Source organism: Leptopilina boulardi, unplaced genomic scaffold (genome assembly GCF_019393585.1).
Source record: "Leptopilina boulardi isolate dan_hultmark-lab unplaced genomic scaffold, ZJU_Lbou_2.1 LbouV2_58, whole genome shotgun sequence".
NCBI classification, from domain to species: domain Eukaryota; kingdom Metazoa; phylum Arthropoda; class Insecta; order Hymenoptera; family Figitidae; genus Leptopilina; species Leptopilina boulardi.
The window spans coordinates 267,491-286,851 of record NW_026138003.1 but is presented as its reverse complement, the minus strand read 5'-3'; the positions used below and the strand labels follow the sequence as shown (position 1 = coordinate 286,851).

The 19,361-nt window shown below is 25.0% G+C and overlaps 4 protein-coding genes across 6 annotated transcripts; 1 reads left to right on the top strand and 3 right to left on the bottom strand.

Moving 5' to 3' along the window:
- Positions 1-3: 3 nt before the first annotated feature.
- Positions 4-6,942, bottom strand: LOC127290242 (equilibrative nucleoside transporter 4). The gene is made up of 10 exons (XM_051318714.1): positions 6,497-6,942; positions 5,260-5,414; positions 4,935-5,063; positions 4,773-4,847; positions 4,454-4,677; positions 3,798-3,912; positions 3,497-3,661; positions 3,019-3,206; positions 2,509-2,749; positions 4-2,316 (listed from the first exon to the last, which is right to left on the bottom strand). Exons 1-10 carry the CDS (start codon positions 6,664-6,666, stop codon positions 1,934-1,936), a joined length of 1,845 nt encoding a protein of 614 aa, XP_051174671.1. The 5' UTR covers positions 6,667-6,942; the 3' UTR covers positions 4-1,933.
- Positions 6,943-7,717: 775 nt separating this feature from the next.
- LOC127290239 (SUMO-activating enzyme subunit 2) lies at positions 7,718-12,528 on the top strand. Its single transcript, XM_051318709.1, has 8 exons — positions 7,718-7,885; positions 8,140-8,294; positions 8,375-8,662; positions 8,993-9,060; positions 9,138-9,356; positions 9,572-9,829; positions 10,827-11,410; positions 11,506-12,528. Exons 1-8 carry the CDS (start codon positions 7,742-7,744, stop codon positions 11,827-11,829), a joined length of 2,040 nt encoding a protein of 679 aa, XP_051174666.1. The 5' UTR covers positions 7,718-7,741; the 3' UTR covers positions 11,830-12,528.
- Positions 12,211-14,292, bottom strand: LOC127290248 (carbohydrate sulfotransferase 11-like). The gene is made up of 5 exons (XM_051318723.1): positions 13,966-14,292; positions 13,670-13,836; positions 13,470-13,589; positions 13,026-13,169; positions 12,211-12,941 (listed from the first exon to the last, which is right to left on the bottom strand). Exons 1-5 carry the CDS (start codon positions 14,188-14,190, stop codon positions 12,545-12,547), a joined length of 1,053 nt encoding a protein of 350 aa, XP_051174680.1. The 5' UTR covers positions 14,191-14,292; the 3' UTR covers positions 12,211-12,544.
- A 119-nt stretch (positions 14,293-14,411) lies between these two features.
- On the bottom strand, positions 14,412-19,230 carry LOC127290244 (YTH domain-containing protein 1). Of its 3 annotated transcripts, none has more exons than XM_051318718.1 (6): positions 19,006-19,230; positions 17,160-17,678; positions 16,664-16,880; positions 16,368-16,572; positions 15,525-15,789; positions 14,412-15,366 (listed from the first exon to the last, which is right to left on the bottom strand). In XM_051318718.1, the coding sequence occupies exons 2-6, from the start codon at positions 17,501-17,503 to the stop codon at positions 15,033-15,035; spliced, it is 1,365 nt and encodes a 454-aa protein (XP_051174675.1). In that variant the 5' UTR covers positions 17,504-17,678; positions 19,006-19,230; the 3' UTR covers positions 14,412-15,032. The 3 variants fall into 3 exon arrangements, with proteins under 3 accessions (XP_051174675.1, XP_051174674.1, XP_051174676.1); XM_051318717.1 differs by having other exon boundaries at positions 19,010-19,230; XM_051318719.1 differs by lacking the exon at positions 19,006-19,230 and adding an exon at positions 18,186-18,610.
- Positions 19,231-19,361: the final 131 nt, after the last annotated feature.

The window sequence follows — 19,361 nt, the reverse complement described above, 5'->3', positions numbered from 1 at the left end:
GAATTGTTTTTTTTTTTTTTTTTTTGTAAAAATACCAAAAAAATGTTTTGCTACCAACAGAAAATATTTTCTTAGGTGAAAGACGCACGAATGAAAATAATTTAATATTTTTGTTTTATTTTTTTTCTGTGACTTTTATAAAGTATAAGGCTTAGAATTATATATTATCGTAGATGATGGTAAGAGGAGGCAATTAGAAAAAAAAGGTATTCTAATTTTTCTCAAAACATACAGTTTGAGAATTATTTGATGGATTATAGTTATCAGACTTTTTGAGATTTCTCTATTTCTGATTGGAATAATTATTATTTTATAATCATATGTATGTAGTGTGTAGATTTCCGAAAATGGATTTTTATCTTTTATTTTGTAAATAATGAGAAAACAATGACACATTTTTAGAATTACAAATTTAAATTAAACAATTTTATTTTAAACTTGTAATTCTTTAATAATAATAACAATAATAATAATATCATGAGGCTATAGTGAAAACGTTTATAGAAGTAGGAAGATATTTTTTTCGAAAAAATGTGACTTTAGTGCTCTTTCTCATTTTCTAGAAGCCTTATTTATAAACTTTATATGCGCTGATATAAAATTTGATTATGTCTTTCTACATATTTAAGAGATATGTCTTCTTTCTAACACGCAAAATAATATTTACTTGAAAATATTTCTTAAAAATAAATTTTAAAAATAAACTTTTAAGTCTATGTCAACAATTTCAATTTCATTAATAAGCAAAGTTTATATATTTTATTAACTTTCTTAGATAATTTAACTTTCAAATTTTTTTAATTCAAAATTCATTTTCTAAGTATTTAAAAATTCAAAAATTTCTATACATAAATTTTATATCAAATATAAAAAATAAACATATAAATAAAATTATAAAATAAAAATTTACAATTGGACATATTTCAATTTCAAGTGAAATTTAAAAAAATAATAATATACAATAAATATTTTCTTTTTTATTTACTATTTAACATTAATTATTTATTGTTGATGTAGGCTTGAGGAAATTTATTTTTAAATTACAAATTTTCTAAAACTAAAGTATTTTTTACAAACAAGAAAATATTTCTCAATTTATACTATTATATTCCTTGATTTATCTATATATCAATGTGATAACAATTTATTAATTCGCTCTTCTCATACACAACATCAAAAACACACCCACACGAATGAAGACATCAACAGTTCCAAAACCCAACATTCAACATATTAAAAATAATTGAGACTGGTTTTTTTTTTTTTTTTTATTATTATAATTACGATTCCAAGTATTTTTCTCTTTTATATATATTTATAATATATATGAGTATTCTATAGGTGATGAGAAAAAGTAATAAAAAAATAAAAATTGAAAAAGAAAATTTTTTTACTTCTCTTTTTCAAAATTTTTTAAAATGCTAATAAAATGCTTCTGAACTAGTTTATAATCTTCACTTTCGTTTTATAAGTTTGTGAGCAAGTGTTTTACATATACATATATATATATATATATTTATATATGAGTAGAGGAAAACAAGTAATTGACTTGAATGATGGTGGAATTTTGGAATTTCTAAATGTTAAAAATTGGCAAATCAATTCCAATCTATTATGTCCAAACATAATAATAACTATATTGTTTATATAACGAAAATAGAAAATTTATGCGAAGTTGCTTATAATAAATTAAATTACACTCGCAGTTTAATTAAATGCGCATAATAATTTAAAATTAACAAAGGAAAAAAAAAGTGGAAAATACAAATATTTTACAATTACGCTCAATGAAAAAAAAATTATTTTTTTTTTTTAAATTATCATTCTTTGAAAAATGTCAGAATATAAAATAAAAGAAATAACAATGAAAGAAGATGATTTTATTGAAAATAATATATAATGATTATGAAGGATTTAAATCTCACATTTGAATTTAATGAAGGATAGTATTGCTAATGGTAGCAGTAGCGTTTGCAACAATTTTTGGTAACGCTGTGGTTGTTAGATTTGTGAGACTATTATTTAAAATATTAGTACTATTAAGAACCATTGATGTTGTCAAGACAGTTGATAAAGTTGTAACAGTACTTTTTACCTTTGGAAGCCTTGTGATTTTCTCAATACTTGGAAATGTCGATGAAACGGCATTTGTTATAATATTCATAGTCACATTCCCAGCGGCAGCAATTATTGGCCTTCTTGGTTTGGGACAAATTTTTTTCGCCGACACTGAAGGACCCAAACATGCATCCAACATGTATGCCAAAAGAGATCCCACTGTCAGTCCAGTTGTATAAGAGAGAGTCATAATATTTCCTAAAAAAAAAAGAAGTTAATTAAAAAGAAAAATTTTATTAAATTGTATTGTTCAATTTTTTTTAATTAATAATTTTTTATTTATGTTTTTATTTTTCTATTATAATAAATAAATTTTATAATTTTTGTATGAATTTTTATTTTGTAATTTCAATTTCCATATTTTTAATTAAAATTATTTTAATTAAATACCAGTTAGTTCGCGATGCTCTTCAGGAACTTTGCTGGGAGCTTGAATCATAGGAACACTTCCAACAATACCATTTGTAAGACCAAGTAATAAAGAAAATAAAAGTGGATATCCTTCTCCTGATAAAATAGGTGACCTTCGAGGAATTGCACACAATAGGAAAAGGGGTATCAAAATTGCCCTAGCAACTGAAAAATATAATAATTGAGTTCGTGTCCATTCATAAGAAATCGATGCCAGCATCTGAAAAATAAAAGTCATTTTTTGATTTTTACATATTTTTAAATTTTAAAAAATATTCTATTTATTATTTTTTTTTATTTCGAACTTGATTGAATTAGATTTGGAGGTAAGAATTATTTTTTTTTTAGTAAATTTTTAGTGAATATTTTTCAGTATATAAACCAAATAAAATTTTTGGTATCAGAAAAATATTTTATTTGCTTGAATATGTATTTTATTATTTTTCATTTTTTCGACCACAATATATATATATATATTTTTTTACTAACCTTGCCTAATAGATCCGCAGCATTAAATGCTGCCATCAAAATAACTGGCATCCAAGACTCAAATTTACAGGAAATTATTTCAGACACTATTCCTGGATATAAACATAATGTCACAAAATAAGCAACTCCAATACTGGCCATATAGGGAAATATTAATTTAGCAACTTCCAATCTTGCGAGCATTCCTCCTGTAAATATAATTTGAATATCAAAAAATGTATATTTTAATTATAATATTTTTCATTTCAGACAAAAAATATATGTATAAATTTGCATTTGTAATTTAATGATTTTATAGCTCAAAAAAAAAATTAAATTAAATTTTTTTTCTTAAATTAATAATTAAATTATTAAATAATGAATTTTTAAAAAATCTCGTATGAAGCGAATGTGCAATAAAAAAGAGTAATTACAATTTGAACATTATTTGAGAAATTTTGACAGTAATAAATTAAATTAATTATTTTCTATCTCTTACTTTTGATACCGGACCAAGGTTTACTACTTTGACTACTGCTGTATGTTCCGCGTATAACAACTACGTCTTCGACTTTATAAGTTGGTCCAGCGCTTCCTGGAGGATTGCCTGATGGACCACTTGGTTCGTAAACTGGATTACTGAACGAAAACGCTGAATACTGTCCTGTGCGTGAAAATAAAAGAAAAAAAGTAATTTATAATTTTTATTAAAAATTTAAAAAATTTATTAATTATTATTTATAAAAAAAAAAAATAATTAACTGAAGTAAACGTAAAGAATAAAAAAATTTTTTTTTTACCATTTGCTAAATCACCACTTCCACTCGCTGAATCATTTCCCAAAGGGCTAGTTTGCAATTTCAAAACTCCATACTGTCCTTTTATTGGATCGCCAACTTGATCCAAAGGATCCATCTAAATTTCGAAAAAAAAATTCTATTACCATGTTATTATTATTATTATATTATTTTTGTAATTGATTCTAAAATAAAAAAATTTTTATACATTTATGTAAAGAAAAGAAAATTTTTATTTAATTTAAATTAAATTTCACAAAAATTTACTTTTAAAATTAAATTTTTTAAATTTAAACATTACTGTCGGTCTAAAACGTACTAAAACTACTAAAAAATACGTTATAGAAAAAACTGAACCATTCGGTCTGACTAAAATTTATTTTTACTACTGGTACTGTCTTCAAAAGACGTTAGAAAAATTTTTCTATAAATAAAATTCATATTTATTACTTATACGACTGAATCCAAATATGGAATAATAATAATAATAATTTAATATTCTTCATAGTAATTAAAAAAGAAAAATATATATTATAATAAATATTGTAACATAATAATAAAAAAAATGTAATGCAATATTAAAATAATAATTATTTAATAATAATAAAAATAATAATAATAATAATATATAAAAGAATAAATATTTTTAAAAATTGTACCAATCCAACGTCTTCAGTTGGCTCCAATGTAATACGATTTCGTTCTTGGCAAAGTGTAATGTAAAATTGAACAAATTCTGTTTTTCGCACAAGTTGATGAAGAACGAAACACATAACGATAGTTAAAATTGAAAGAACAAAAAACATTGATGTATTGCCACGTTCATCGTCCACCATTGATTTTGTCAGTATCCGATTAACAGAAACCCAAAAACCAGCAGCACCTTAAAAATTTTAATAAAAAAAAAAAACAATTTTTACAATCGAAAATAATTTTAAAAATTAAGAATTAATTTCATTTAAGGTTTTTTTTTTTTACTTTCTCCTGCCATAACAGCCTGTGTATATCGACTAGGAAGCATTGAAGTGTATCCATAAAAACTCGATTGTTGAACTACATTTAAAAAAAAAAATGTATAAAAATCAATAGAAATAATATTATTACATTTTTTTTTAATTTATAATTTTTTTTTTCTTTTACCTGTACATCCAAGTGAAACTACTGCAACGGCTATTAAATTAATAGTATATGAAGTCGCAACCCCAAAAAGTTCCCACCATATTTCACAGATAACGACAAAATTCAGTGTCACGAAGGAAACTAAATATCCTATAATTTACATATATATATTATACTTATGTGAATAATAAGAAATTATAAATTAACAAAAGATTTATTTTAAAAGAAGTTTTTAAAAAAATATAATTATATAAATTGACAGTAATATTTAATATTAATTTTTTTAATAAGAAGCTCCAATATTTAAAAAATTTATTTTCATTGAAATTTTTTCATTTAATCTCACCGAATGTTATCCTGGTATTGAGAGACAAGGTCTCTACGAGAATATTATTTGCAAAGACTGCAAAGAATGCCATTGTAATGTAGACAACAGACATATCAAATATTACCGTCGTTCCAGGATACCTCGCTTGAAAATAATCCACTGCGATGACAAAACTAAAAGAAAATAAAAAATTTAATAAAATTAAAAAAAAAAACTAAAATTCTTGTAATTATTTATTAAATTATACAATAATTTATTTTATGCAAATTATTAGCTACTATAGAATTTCTAAAAATTACATGAAGAAAAAGATGAAAAATTTCAAAAAATAGATATAATATGTAAAAATTTATTAATAAATATTTATTATTATTAATAAAATATAAATACAAAAATTTGTCTATATCATAATATATTTTTTAATACAAATTTATTAAATAAAATTGTAAAATTATTTATTGCATTTTTATAAATAACAAATATTTGCAAATAGAATGTTAGATATAATTTTTTCATCAACACTGTTTTATTTTTTTTTTCTATTTCTGAACAATATTATTAATATTTTTTATTTTATTTTTTTTTTTCATGAATTATAACAAATTAAAATTTTTTTTCACTTCACTAAATTGTAACTTGGCTAAAAAAATTATATTTTACTTTAAGAAAATTTATTTCTCGCTGAATTTTTATATATATACAGCCAATTATTATTCCAAGACAATAAATTTTCTTAATATACAAAATACCAAAACAAAATGTTCAATACGTTTGGAAAAAAATTTGGTTTCTAAAGGAAATTTTTTTTTTCCTAATTGTATACACACCCAGGGAAAAAAATATTTATCTCAGGAGCTAAATAAATAATATCTATTTCAAATAAAAATTTTATATACTCCAATAAAATCGTATTTATGCCAAAAAAAAATTTTTTTCATCATTTGAAACAAATAAATAATTATTTAGCAATTAATATTAAAATTACTTTCTACAAATTTTTTTATGCAAGTAAGAAAAACATTTTGTTATTTTCTATTTGAAATCACAAATTTTGTTTCTCAAAACCTAATAAAAATATTTTGACTAAAATCAGAGTATAGGAATTCAAAAATTTACTGAATTCAAATAAAAAATAATATCAATTATAAAAAAAAAACCAAAAAAGAAATACATAAAGTAAAAAAAAAAATAATTTAACTAAAAACAAATAACAACACCAAGGTAAAAAATAACAATAATGGACCAATGGAATCACCTATTATAGGGCATGAGAAAACCAACGCCGGCAAGCACAAGTGCAAAATAAATAAAATTGCATTTATCAACTGGTGGCGAAAGATGACTAAATCCATCATTTAGTTTTAATTCATTTATTCCTCTGGCCTTTCCAAGTTGCACATATCCTCGACTCAAATTTTCATCCATATTGACACTCTATATATATATATGTATATAATATCCCAGGGTTCGTGGAAATTTTTTTTTAAATCAATTATTTAAAAAAAAAATTTATTATTTCATATTGAATAAAACAATTTTTACACGCGCTTATAGCACTTTTTTTTAATTATACCCTCGAGATTCGGTGTTTTCAATATACAGACACAATTTTTTTTTTTTTTTTTACTTTTTATCACTTTCAAATCACACGAATTTATTTCTTCCGATCGAGCAAATTACAGGGGACCAGGAGTGTAATTTCCTTCTAAACAGAATATGAAGCGCATGCTTTAAAAATATGTCACATTGATTTCTGCGCGCGCATTTATTTATCCAAAGAATTAATTTATTAATGAAAATTTAAAGATTTTCAAAAATTCACCCATTGTTTATAAATATAGAAATAAATAATTATTACTCTGTATAATTAATATTTGATTAATTAAATTTCTTCATTTATTCAAATTATTGAATTACACACAGGGACCATTTTGTATATTTATATTTTCATTTTGAAAACACGACGTTTATTATATATTATAATTATTAATTATTAAATAAAATAAAAATAATTGATATAATAAGTTATTGTAAAAAATAATTATTATAATATTTTTGTTATTGTAAATTTAGTTTTATTTTAAAGATCTATTGACTTTCTTACAAAATAATGATAATCTAATTTTATAATTTTTACAATTAGTGATATTTAAATAAATAGAAAAAAAAAAATTAAAAATATATTTTTTTAAATAAATGAAATGGATTGTGTTTAATTATACACTATTTTTTTGGTAACACACGTAAACTATTGGTAACACTGTATACATTATGGGAAGTACAGAAATTGATATTTATCATATATTATTGAAAAAATCAACAAAATAATTATCTTACATTACACTCTTGTCTAAATATTAATAATAATAAAAATTTTGTTTTTTTCTTTTTAAATCTACCTTTTTTTTAAATTTCAATTTTCAAACATAGTAGATTCGAGAGAATCAAACGTGGTGTGATACATACTTCCGCTTCCGACATTTCGCCATTATTGTTAAAGATGGCGGCTTCTATCGACGGTGTTTTTGATGAAAAATTGCAAAATGCAATTCTCAAAAGTAAAATTCTTGTTGTGGGTGCCGGTGGAATTGGATGTGAAATTCTTAAAAATCTTGTAATGTCTGGATTCTTGGATATTGAAATTGTAAGTAGATTTTATATAAAAACAAAACTTAAACGTGACGCTATACCACCCCGACATAACCTCAATTTTCCCGCAAAGTTCCGACGCTTGTTCGAATTATCATGCGTATATTTTTAATGAAAAAACAAACAAAATTTGGAGATATTTTATTTAAAAACAAAAAATGAAACTTATTTTAAAATATGATTAAAACTAAAGAATTAAATTAATGCTAAGTACAATTGCTAAGTATGAATATATATTATTAATTTCAGATTGATTTAGACACTATTGATGTTAGTAATTTGAATAGACAATTTCTATTTCAAAAGCAACATGTAGGAAAATCAAAAGCTGCAGTAGCACGAGAAACTGCATTGACTTTTAATCCAGATGCTAAAATAATTCATTATCATGATACAATTACTTCGTAAGTTTTTAACGTTAAGTTATTTATTTTCATTATAATTTTTCTTTAAACTAAATATTCTTTATTAATTTATTTCACAGTGGTGAATATGGATTGTCATTTTTCAAAAAGTTTACAATGGTAATGAATGCTTTGGATAATAGAGCCGCCAGAAATCATGTAAATCGTATGTGTTTAGCTGCAGATGTTCCATTAATTGAATCTGGCACTGCAGGATACGAAGGTCAGGTTGAATTAATAAAGAAAGGTCTTAGTCAGTGTTATGAATGTACGCCAAAAGCGGCGCAGAAAACATTTCCTGGATGTACAATTCGTAATACTCCAAGTGAACCTATTCACTGTATTGTCTGGGCAAAACATCTTTTCAAGTAAGTTTTTCCATTACCAATAAATTTAAAATTTATTATTTTAAGTAAATTTAGAAAAAGAGTTATTAATTTTTCTTATTAATATTTAGAATTTCTTTTAATCTTAAATGAAAACAGATATTATATTTTTTGGCATTTGTTTTCATTTAATTATTTATTTTATTTTAATACTTGTAGTTTTAATATCAATTATAAGGTAATTTTATTATTTATCCAGAATATTCTGAAAAAAAACTATTTAATTTTAGTTATTCTAAAATATGTTATCACTTCTTTTTCTGATTGTAATTTAAAATATTATTAATGAGTAATTGAAATATTTTTATTCAGCCAATTATTCGGTGAAGAAGATCCAGATCAGGATGTTTCACCAGACACAGCTGATCCGGAAGCAGCTGGTAAATATTTAGGCGTATTTTTTTTTTTAATTTTATGTCTAATCGCTAAGAAAACGAAAATAATTAAATTTTTTTAGCCACTGCTGGTGAAGGTGCATTAGAAACAGAATCAAACGAAAAAGGAAATGTTGAAAGAACATCGACACGAACCTGGGCACAGGCATGTGGTTATGATCCGGAAAAATTGTTCACAAAATTATTTCACGATGATATTAAATATTTATTAAGTATGGATAATTTGTGGAAAAAACGAAGACCACCCGCGCCACTTGAATGGTGTAATCTTCCCGATGGAGGTAATTTAAATTAATTTTGTATTTCGATTTTTATATAAAATTTATTGAATTACAATATTTCTAATTTATGGAAATATTTATTTAATGTTCTTCATGAAAGTTAAATTAGGACCAATAATTTTTCAGTTCTAATAGTTTAATATTTTAATTTTTCTCGTTTCAAATTTAAAAAAAAAACTATAAACTACTTATTTTTATTTAATTTTCTTTTTCAGTTGCTGGATCTAGTAAAGATGTAAGCGATCCAGGATTAAAAGATCAACAACGATGGAGTATTGCAAAGTGTGGCTCAATTTTCGCTGAGTCAGTGAAAAATTTGAGTAAAGATTTGTCAAAAAAACAAGAAATATCACCTAGCGATCATCTCGTTTGGGATAAAGACGAACCAAGCGCTATGGATTTTGTAGCTTCTTGCGCTAATATTCGTGCACATATTTTTGGAATTCCACAAAAAACAAAATTCGACATTAAATGTAAGTTTTATGAGCCAAAAGTTTTGAACGTTCAAATGAACAAAAAATTTTTTTGTAACTTCTTTAAGTACGAATTTTATTACAAAATATTGTTTTCAATATCTAAAAAGAAGTTATGAATTTAATATTTGTTTAATTTACTGTTTTATTTTACATTGACCTTAAAATTTTTAATAATTTATAGATTCATTTGAACGTTCAAAACTTTTGGCTCATTAAGTTTTTAAAAATAATTTGGTGAATTTTTCATTTATATATATATATATATGAGGCACTCCACGTCAAGTGATCCGGGTCTAAATTTTAATTACCTGGGATCAGGTTTAAAGTCTGCTTAAACTTTAGTCCTACTAGATACAACTTTAAGTACCAAAGATTATTAATTTATTTAAACAATTGTAAAAAGTGGAGGGAGTCAAAGTTTTAATTTTTTGCTCTACATCGTATATTTCAAAAATCTGCAATTCCTTTAAAACATAACAAAAGAATGTTTATTATATATGAATTTTTTTGCATTTTTTACGCACTTTCTAATGGTATAAACAATTTTTCGAAAAAAAATTTTTTTGACCTTGAAAAAATAAAATTAAAAATAAAATTTTGATTTTTGAAAAAAAGACATCTTTTTTAACTTTTTTATTTTTTTTTCATAAAGTTAAGATAAGATAATTAAAAAATGCAAAAAAATTCATATATAATAAACATTCTTTTGTTATGTTTTAAAGGAATTGCAGATTTTTGAAATATACGATGTAGAGCAAAAAATTAAAACTTTGACTCCCTCCACTTTTTACAATTGTTTAAATAAATTAATAATCTTTGGTACTTGAAGTTGTATCTAGTAGGACTAAAGTTTAAGCAAACTTTAAACCTGATCCCAGGTAATTAAAATTTAGACCCGGATCACTTGACGTGGAGTGCCTCATATATATTAACAAAATTCAATGAATTAATCTTTGAAACATTGTTTTGTATTTGAATTTTTTTTTTTCAACAGCAATGGCTGGCAATATAATTCCAGCGATCGCAACGACAAATGCAATAATTGCTGGTGTTGTGGTACTTCATGCTTTTCGAATTCTTGGAGATAATTTAAATGAATGCAAATCAGTTTACTTGCGACTCAAGATGAATCATCGAAATCAACTTTTGGTACCTGAAAAGTTTGTCAATCCGCCAAATCCAAAATGTTATGTTTGCGCACCAATGCCACAAGCGACACTCGCAGCTGACACAACTAAAATGACTGTCAAAGAATTAGAAGAGTCAGTACTCAAAGGTAGAATGAATATGATCGCTCCAGATGTGATGATTGATGGTAAAGGTGTAGTAGTTATAAGCAGTGAGGAAGGCGAGACTGAAGAAAATAATGATAAACTTTTAAAAGATATTGGAATTATTGATGGTACAATTCTTAAAGTTGATGATTTCAATCAAAATTATTCACTAACTGTGACAGTAATGCATAGAGAAAAACCAACCGCCAAAAGTGATAGTCCAGAATTTCTCATTGTCGCCGATGATGAGAGTCTTAAGCCCAAGGAAGAGAACGAAGAGAAACCTTCCACATCGAACGGCCAGGTAATATTTAATATTAATTTTTTCATTAAGAATTATTTTATTTCATTGTCATCTGCAAAAAAAAAAAAATAATAATAATTGTCTTTATTTTTCAGCTTGAGACTGTGGATGACGATGCAGTTGAAATTGTGGAAACAGAAATGATTGTTGATGTTGATGTGGCCAAGAAACGAAAGACCGAATCCAATGAAAATGAATTAATGACAAAAAAACGAAAAATGGATGTTAATAATGGTCACAGTGAAAAAGATGTATTCACAATTGATAGTGGCGATTCCGATGACGAGCCACAAAATGATATCACAATGGAAAAAGTAATTTCGAGAAAGCACAAATCTTCGAGTGATGATGAATGTTCAATTATTTACGACGATACAAATAGCACGTCAACATCTAAGAAAGCTAAAACCGCCAATTAGAATAACTACAATTTTGGATTTTTTTTTTTTTTTTGAAGTATAATATTATTCTGTCATACTCAATAACGTGAACTCGCAGGTAATTATGCAACAGTCGTAAATTATTGAAATCCTTTTAAAAAAAAAAAAAAAAAAAAAAAGTTTAAAGAGCGGGAGTGTACTTCTTTCTATTATGGCCTCTTGCTTATATAGCAAATAGCCAAATTCTGAAAGCGCGACTGTATATATATATACTTTTTTGCAGCAATGTGAATATTAGAAATGGTCAATTTATGTGTTAATAACTAATCGTTTTTTGCAAATTACTTTTGAAATTAGAATCATTAACTTTTTTTTTTTATTACCGTAGGAAAGCTACAGTTTTTTCTTTTTTTTTCTCTCTCTCTCTCTTTCATGTAAGTCATTCAAATGAAGATTTTTTAAGTAATTTATATTATGTTCGATAAAAAAAAAAATCACGAGTGTAAAATTTTCTTTACGTATATTATGTCTGTCTCTGTTCTATTTTATAATACAAAACGATAAATAAATGTTAATGAATTGTAAAACTTTATTTGAATGATTAATACAGATTAAGTAATAAAATTATCACATTGCGCGTTTTCTTATATATATATATATTTACAAACATAAATTTTCTAATGATTATAATTATAAAATGAAAAAAATAAATAAATCGTTTCACTTTTTACAAAATAACCTTTTTGGTGTGCAATTATTTTGCAATATCCTGCTTTCTTTTATTGCAACATTGTATATATTTGTCTATTTTGTAATTAAACATTTCAAAGTCAATTTTATATTTCTCATATAATTTAAATATTGTTTCACATGATAATTTTTTCAAATATTTACATGTTCGTTGAAAATCAGTTAATCCACCGTGTGTCGCGTGTAGATTTATTAAATTTTCATCATTTTTTAAATTTAATTTTGAAAATATATATTCAATTTCTTTAGATGAATAATTGTCTAATTTCAATATGAAATTGTAATTTATTTCACATAATGAACAATGTTTGTAATATTGATTCCAATGATGATCGTAATTAGCTGATGATTCGTGAATTAAATAATTAATGAATTCTTGAAATGTTGGCACAAGTTTTAATCTGAAAAATGAAATGTTAAAAAATTTTTAATATAAAATATTTTTATTTTATTATTTATTTTTACTATAATTATTATTATTAAACCTTCTATCGATGTAGAATATTTTTTCCAAAGTACTGCCTGTTGTTGAGTTTGAATGAAATAATTTTGGTCTTGTTAAATAAAATATTTTTGACACATAAATCCATGCTTGGGCCGTAAATTTTGTATTATCTTCTATACGATCTCTGAAAATTGTTTTTTGAAATTTATTGTACAACTTAAAGAAGAATCGAATAGACAGTCAAAACAAAAGTTATTCCAACTTCATATTTTCGTATTTTTAAATAAAAATCTTCAAAATTAAATTCTTTACACTAGCATTGCATTTCTTATAAAGTATAAATTATTTTTTTTTATTCAAAAATTTTAAAATATTTAATTGTAGGTCTAACTTTTGTTCAAATGGTTTGTCCAAAATAAAATGAAGGAAAAATTATTATTATTTTTATATTAACAAAATTTCCCTTTTTGTATGCAAATTATACCTATATGAAGAAACCAATCTTTCAAAAGGATGTCGTACAATCAAAAATTTAAATGTATTATCATCTAGATTTACAGATTTCAATAATTCTGTACTTATAGGAGATAAAAATTCCATTTCCCTAAAAAATAAATTTGCAATTATTTTTACTTTATATATAAATTATTAATTAAATAATTAGGTTTAGATTAATTCTTATACCTGTTAAGTTGGTCAGTAACGTGATTTTTTTCCATATCAGAGAAAATTTTTGTGAAACTTGTTGAAGCTATTTTTCGTATCCAACAATAAAGTGCCTTATTTTTTGCACTGTATAAAAAATGTTTTCTCTCTAAAAAACTGGTTAAATTGTATTTTTCACAAATTTTCTGAATTAAAACAGAGAAAAAAATATAAAACATTAATTCCTTAATTTGTAAAAATGTCACTTTTTTTAGAAACAAGAAACATGAAAAAATGCACTAATCAAAAAAAATATATTATTCAATGTTACTTACCTGAAAATTGATATTCTCCAAATTTCTCGAATCGATACTTTTAAATTTTAACAATTTTGGCTCATATTGAATTAAATTTTTTCTTGAATTTTGAATTTTGCTAATTTTTAAATCAAATGAAAATTTGTTACTGTTTTTGTTTTCTAGTTTCATAAAAATAAATAAAATTGTTATACCCATAAACAAAAATAATACATAATTTTTTAAATACACGTCGGAAACCATTATTTTGAGTGGTGCTAGTCACAAAAGATGATTTCTAAATGAATTTCCGGTTAGAAGACAAAGTTTTGTAGGCGGAGAAGCTTCAGGAGATAAAAAATTTATCTACTTTGCGATAGAAAATTTATGTTTGACAATCAGTTAATTGATTAATTAATAAACAAAAGTTAAAAACAAGTTTGAAAAATAAAGAGTGTCAGAAATAAAAAAAAGTACCAAACAAATTTTCTTTTCAAATAATTTATTAGTACAACAATTACTAATTTCGTGTAGAGATAAAAAATCCCTAACGTAGGTACACATTTTCCAAATTTCAAGATACAGAAGAATTTTTTTTTATATTTATTTAAAAATTTCAAATCGTACCGAATTTTTTTTCGATAAAAAAAAAAATCCCAGTTGCAAAGTAGAAAATGTTTAAATGTATATCTACATCATATAAATGAATTTTCGCCATTATAATATTATTCTAAATTTTTCATTTCTTAATTATAAACATATATCTGCAAACAAAAGCAGTTATATTCCAAACTATATTATAAAGTTTTTTATTATTTTCCATTTGCTTATTTTTTAATTACTAAACTTATATTTTATAAAGTGCTGAAAGTTGCTTTATGGAATTTGAAATCCATAAAATCACGAGATCGGATTACTAACATTATAAATGAAAATTTCTATCAACAATTACAAGATTACAAATTGTTTTTTTTTCTTTTTTTCTTTGTCTATCACGTATAAAAGTTATTTATCGAAATTGATAATATTCTCACAGATTGCGCGGTGGACATACACACACATACAGTAAATAGTATACTGAAGTGAAATAGAATTATTATGCATTTTTATCTTCTATCTCGATAACGATGATGATGATGATCACGCGATGAACGATGATCACTGTGTCGACCATGACGTCCAGTTGTTCGCCATAAAAATTCATCAACACTTCGCTCATAGCTTCTCTTCTCTAAAGTAGAAGTTGCCGCTGTGTAATCCGGTGGTAATGGAAGACCATCATAATAACGTGGAGGAGGTGGCGGCGGAGGCAATGAATCATAAGGATGAGGTGTAACATACGGAGGTAAAGGTGGCAATTGATGTTGCATTGTCCGCATATAATCTGCTACATATGCTTCAGCAGCCGCTGCAACTCCCATTCCGGCAGATCCATACATTCTAGAAAAAATTTCATTCTTAATTTAAAAATTCCACTATCTAAAATATTTTCTCATCAAAAATCATCATTGTAAATCAAATTTTTAAAAAATATGCTTCAACTCATTTAAGGTAAAATATAATTGATCTCAATTGTATTAGAAACAAATATTAATTACTTAGAATATGGAGAATCACTCCTTCCGAACCACGATTGATAACGATGATGATCCCTGGAATTTCTGTGATCAGGTAAATGTCCAGCTCTTGCAAGTGATGCCAATCTCGATCTAGAAGTGAGAAACAATCGACGACCTCTTCCTCGTGATCGTAAAAATCTTGAACCACCGCCATTTCCAATTCTATCACGATAACTTCTCGATGATTTTGAGACATGTTTTCCTGCCTCTTTAGATTTTCTTAAAATTGGCGTCATTTCTATTCCTGTAAAAAGAATATTTTCAAATATCTTAACTGTCACTAAGTTTTTATTTTCAATTATGATTAATGATTTTAACTTTAACAGGCCTTGGATCGACTTTAAGGCGCAAAAAAAGTTCTTTTAGTCGATTTACATTCCAATTGAAATTATTAAATTCCAAAAAGTTTTAGATGGAAAATTTTAAAAGGTTCTAAATTGAAATTTTTGGTAATTTTATTTGATTTTTTTTTAAATTATAAAAAATTGTTGAATTTCATAAAATTTGTAATTGTAAAATAATTTAAGATTATTGAATTTGTGAAGAATTTCATTAAAATTATTAAAAGTAATTAATTTAAAGAAAAAATTTAGTTAAAAATTTGTTAAATAATTGAAATAAAGAAGATTTGAAGAAGATCTGCATCGCAAAGACTTATTTTGTTTTAAAATTTTGTACAAAATGTAAAAAAAAAATTGCATTTTATTTAAATAAGTTGAAAATAGTCGTTTAATCCGAGGCCTGTTTCAATTATAATTTTTTTTATATTTTATTATTAGAAAATTATTAGAAAAGAAAAAACTAAATCAATTCTCAAATTACCGTCATCTTCGGGAAATAATCTGCATAATTCCTCGGCAACTCGAGGCTCAATTTCCTGGCCGTCTCTTCCAATTTTCACCTGTTTACCATCATTCCAAGGATTATAAAGATGTAGAGTGGAAGTAAACGGCAATTCTTTTCTACATATCCAATCAACTTTGAATACGCCACCCAATGCTTTTGCCGACAATCCTGGAGGAAGAACCTAGTAGAAAATTGAAAGAAAAAAATATTAATACAGTCAATAATTCTATAAATCTCATAAAAATTCATTTTTATTATACTTTTATACATACCCAAGATATTGGAGCTCCATCTCTTTTGGAATCAGTGCTCAATCTTGCAAAGCCAGCAAACTTTCCCGATTCTTTAACCGAAAAAATAAGAATCACATTTCGAGACTCCCTGTAAGCCTGATTTAGATTTGCTTCATTTTGCGGTAATGTACTCCAAACGCCTTTTGCTTTTGAAAGCGTTATATTCTCCGCATTATTGGATTTGATGATAAAAAATCTGTTCAAACAAAAAAACAAAAAATACTTCCAAAATGTAACACTTTTCCACTCTTTTCTTAAAAATAAAAAAACTTGTGTTGGATTTAAAAGAAGTAGAAAAACTTATAATTATCTACAAAAAATTTAAATGGAAAAATTTAACAAATTTCTTTTTTCTAAAAATTATTTTTTAATTTAAAAATTCTTCTTTTCTTACAATTATCAAAAAAAAAAAAAAAAAAAAAGAAAAACTTTAAAGTACCCAACACTGAAAAGTAAATAATAATTAATATCAAACCTCGTATCTCTAAATAAGTAATTTAATTTTGTGGAATAATCATAATTTTTAGTAGATCCACTCTTGCTCTCTTTGGATCTTGCTCGTTTTGCTTCGGGACTCGAGGATTTTAAATCTCTCGATCTCGCACGTTTTCCCTTACTCTTTCTATTTCGTTTATTATCACCTCTAGATGATTTAGTCGATACAGAACTAATGCTTGGTTGACTAGAATCTGAATCTGAACTGCTCGAAGAAACTTCACTGCGTGTATCGTATGTTTCATCAGCAGCAATTTTTAATTCATCTCCCATATCATTTTCACCACCACTTAAATTCTGATTATCACCATCTGCATTATCCATAATTGTTTTGAAATTTTCTCAGGTACTGTAATTTTAATTCTCAAAGTTTCTTGAAAAATGTCGTCAATTTTTTGCCATTCGCGCCGTTTTTCGTCTCTTTCTTTCTCTTGAAAAAAAAAATCAATCGGGTTCTTTTGTCAATAGCCAGCGACTTTTTGGAATCTTTAAATGTTTTCTGAAATAAAAAATGGAAAAAAATATTATTAAACAAAATGTTTTAAATGCGGCTGTTTATGCCCAATACCAACAAATAGTGATGGGATTCACCCTTTGAGGTAACCAAACAAGAAAAAAAAAACCAAGTTTATAAATCCTACTTTAGAAATGACGAATTTTCAAAAACCTTAAAAATACCGTTTAGAAAAAATTATTAAATCGACGAAAGGGAATTGGAGAATTTTCTAAATAAACTCTTAAATCTTTAATATTTAATAAAAAGGAACAAAAAATTATTTTTCTCTTACAAAACATTGTAGAAGACGAATAAATAAATGGAGAAAATTGAATTTTTAATGGCATTAAAAATAAAATTGCTGTCAAGTGATTAAAAATAATTTTCCAATGGTGAATAGGAAATTATTATTTTTTTTTTTTATTTCAAATATCATTAAAATGTGGTATAGAGGAAAATAAATTAATGCCCATCACTAGTATGGATAATACATTAAACTGAAACTCGTACATCTTACAACATTTATGAAGTCGCGAATAATTTTCTAATGTTCTATACATATCCATCAGAATAAGAGTTGATATTACGTACGAATTAAAAACACTATATTCATATATAATAGTTTTTCTCCCGATCAATAAGTCCAGACACAAAATATTACTGAATTTTAGTTTTTCATGAATAAAACTTTTGTGAAACATTTGAAACGAAGTTTCTGTCAAGTCCATTATCTTCGAATAGCCTTAAAGACTAAGCTATCATAAACTGATACTGATAAGCCTGTTAAATTAAGAGCTTACAAATTAACAATTTTTTTTTTTAAACTCAAGATTGAAAATCGTTCATATTTCATTTAGCTACAGAGAAAAGTAAATCTTGTAAAAAAAATTGTGCACTTCAAAAATATAAAGCCTTTCTTCTGTACTTTTTTTTTCCTATTTTGTTCATATAAGATCAACTGTAGTTAAAAAGTAAACTTTTTTTTTTTTGCAAGTAATTTTTGTTTTGTTTACAAATACCCTAATTTATTTGGACTTTAAAGAACAGTTCTGATGTGTGGAAACAACAAGAATACACGAGTTCTATAAAACCTGTTTTTTAAACTAAAACTTAGTCCTTTCAAAAAAAAAAAAAGAAAAAAAAACAACTCGTGTATAAAACTAAAAAAGTTCGTCCTCAAAGGGGGATTTAATTACGCCCCCATATAACACTTAAAACATGCTTGAAATTTCGTCGACAGCATTGTCATCATTTTTTCTAGAGAAAAGTTTGTTTGCAATTTTACTTAGTCCTTGGATGTTACAAGCCCAAAAACTTGGCCTGTACTCACTTACGTGCACTCGTATTTTCCACACTATTAAACTTCACTTTGCACCTTCACAAAGCACGACAATTGTGAAACTTATCAAATAATAAATCTTTTTCTTCCGTTTTTAAACATAACAATCACATAAATTAATATCAATTATCATTTATTAAAACAAGAGTAAACATTAAAGAGCTGTCGGAAAACAAGTGACCGAAGCGTCCATCATGTGACGTGACCGTCGATCGATACTACAGATTTTATTTTTACTAAAAAAAAAAAAAAAATAACCCTAGGAAACATAACCTCACTTTTTATCCAAAAGTGTGCGCATAAAATAGAACAATCTAATTGGTTCTTCTTTTTACACGAAAATTTAA

Bases quoted from the DNA above. Each gene is read 5' to 3' on its own strand.
- LOC127290242 (XM_051318714.1), bottom strand. From the start codon at position 6,666: ATGGATGAAAATTTGAGTCGAGGATATGTGCAACTTGGAAAGGCCAGA. The intron at 5,415-6,496 runs GTGATTCCATTG...ATTTTCTTTTAG, and splicing joins TTTCTCATGCCCTATAATAG to TTTTGTCATCGCAGTGGATT. The intron at 3,207-3,496 runs GTAAGAGATAGA...TTATATTTACAG, and splicing joins ACCTTGGTCCGGTATCAAAA to GAGGAATGCTCGCAAGATTG.
- LOC127290239 (XM_051318709.1), top strand. From the start codon at position 7,742: ATGGCGGCTTCTATCGACGGTGTTTTTGATGAAAAATTGCAAAATGCA. The intron at 7,886-8,139 runs GTAAGTAGATTT...TATTAATTTCAG, and splicing joins GATTCTTGGATATTGAAATT to ATTGATTTAGACACTATTGA. The intron at 8,663-8,992 runs GTAAGTTTTTCC...ATTTTTATTCAG, and splicing joins TGGGCAAAACATCTTTTCAA to CCAATTATTCGGTGAAGAAG.
- LOC127290248 (XM_051318723.1), bottom strand. From the start codon at position 14,190: ATGGTTTCCGACGTGTATTTAAAAAATTATGTATTATTTTTGTTTATG. The intron at 13,837-13,965 runs GTAAGTAACATT...GTTTTAATTCAG, and splicing joins TGGAGAATATCAATTTTCAG to AAAATTTGTGAAAAATACAA. The intron at 13,590-13,669 runs GTATAAGAATTA...TTTATTTTTTAG, and splicing joins GTTACTGACCAACTTAACAG to GGAAATGGAATTTTTATCTC.
- LOC127290244 (XM_051318718.1), bottom strand. From the start codon at position 17,503: ATGGATAATGCAGATGGTGATAATCAGAATTTAAGTGGTGGTGAAAAT. The intron at 16,573-16,663 runs GTATGTATAAAA...ATTTTCTACTAG, and splicing joins ATGGAGCTCCAATATCTTGG to GTTCTTCCTCCAGGATTGTC. The intron at 15,790-16,367 runs GTAATTTGAGAA...TTCTTTTTACAG, and splicing joins ATTATTTCCCGAAGATGACG to GAATAGAAATGACGCCAATT.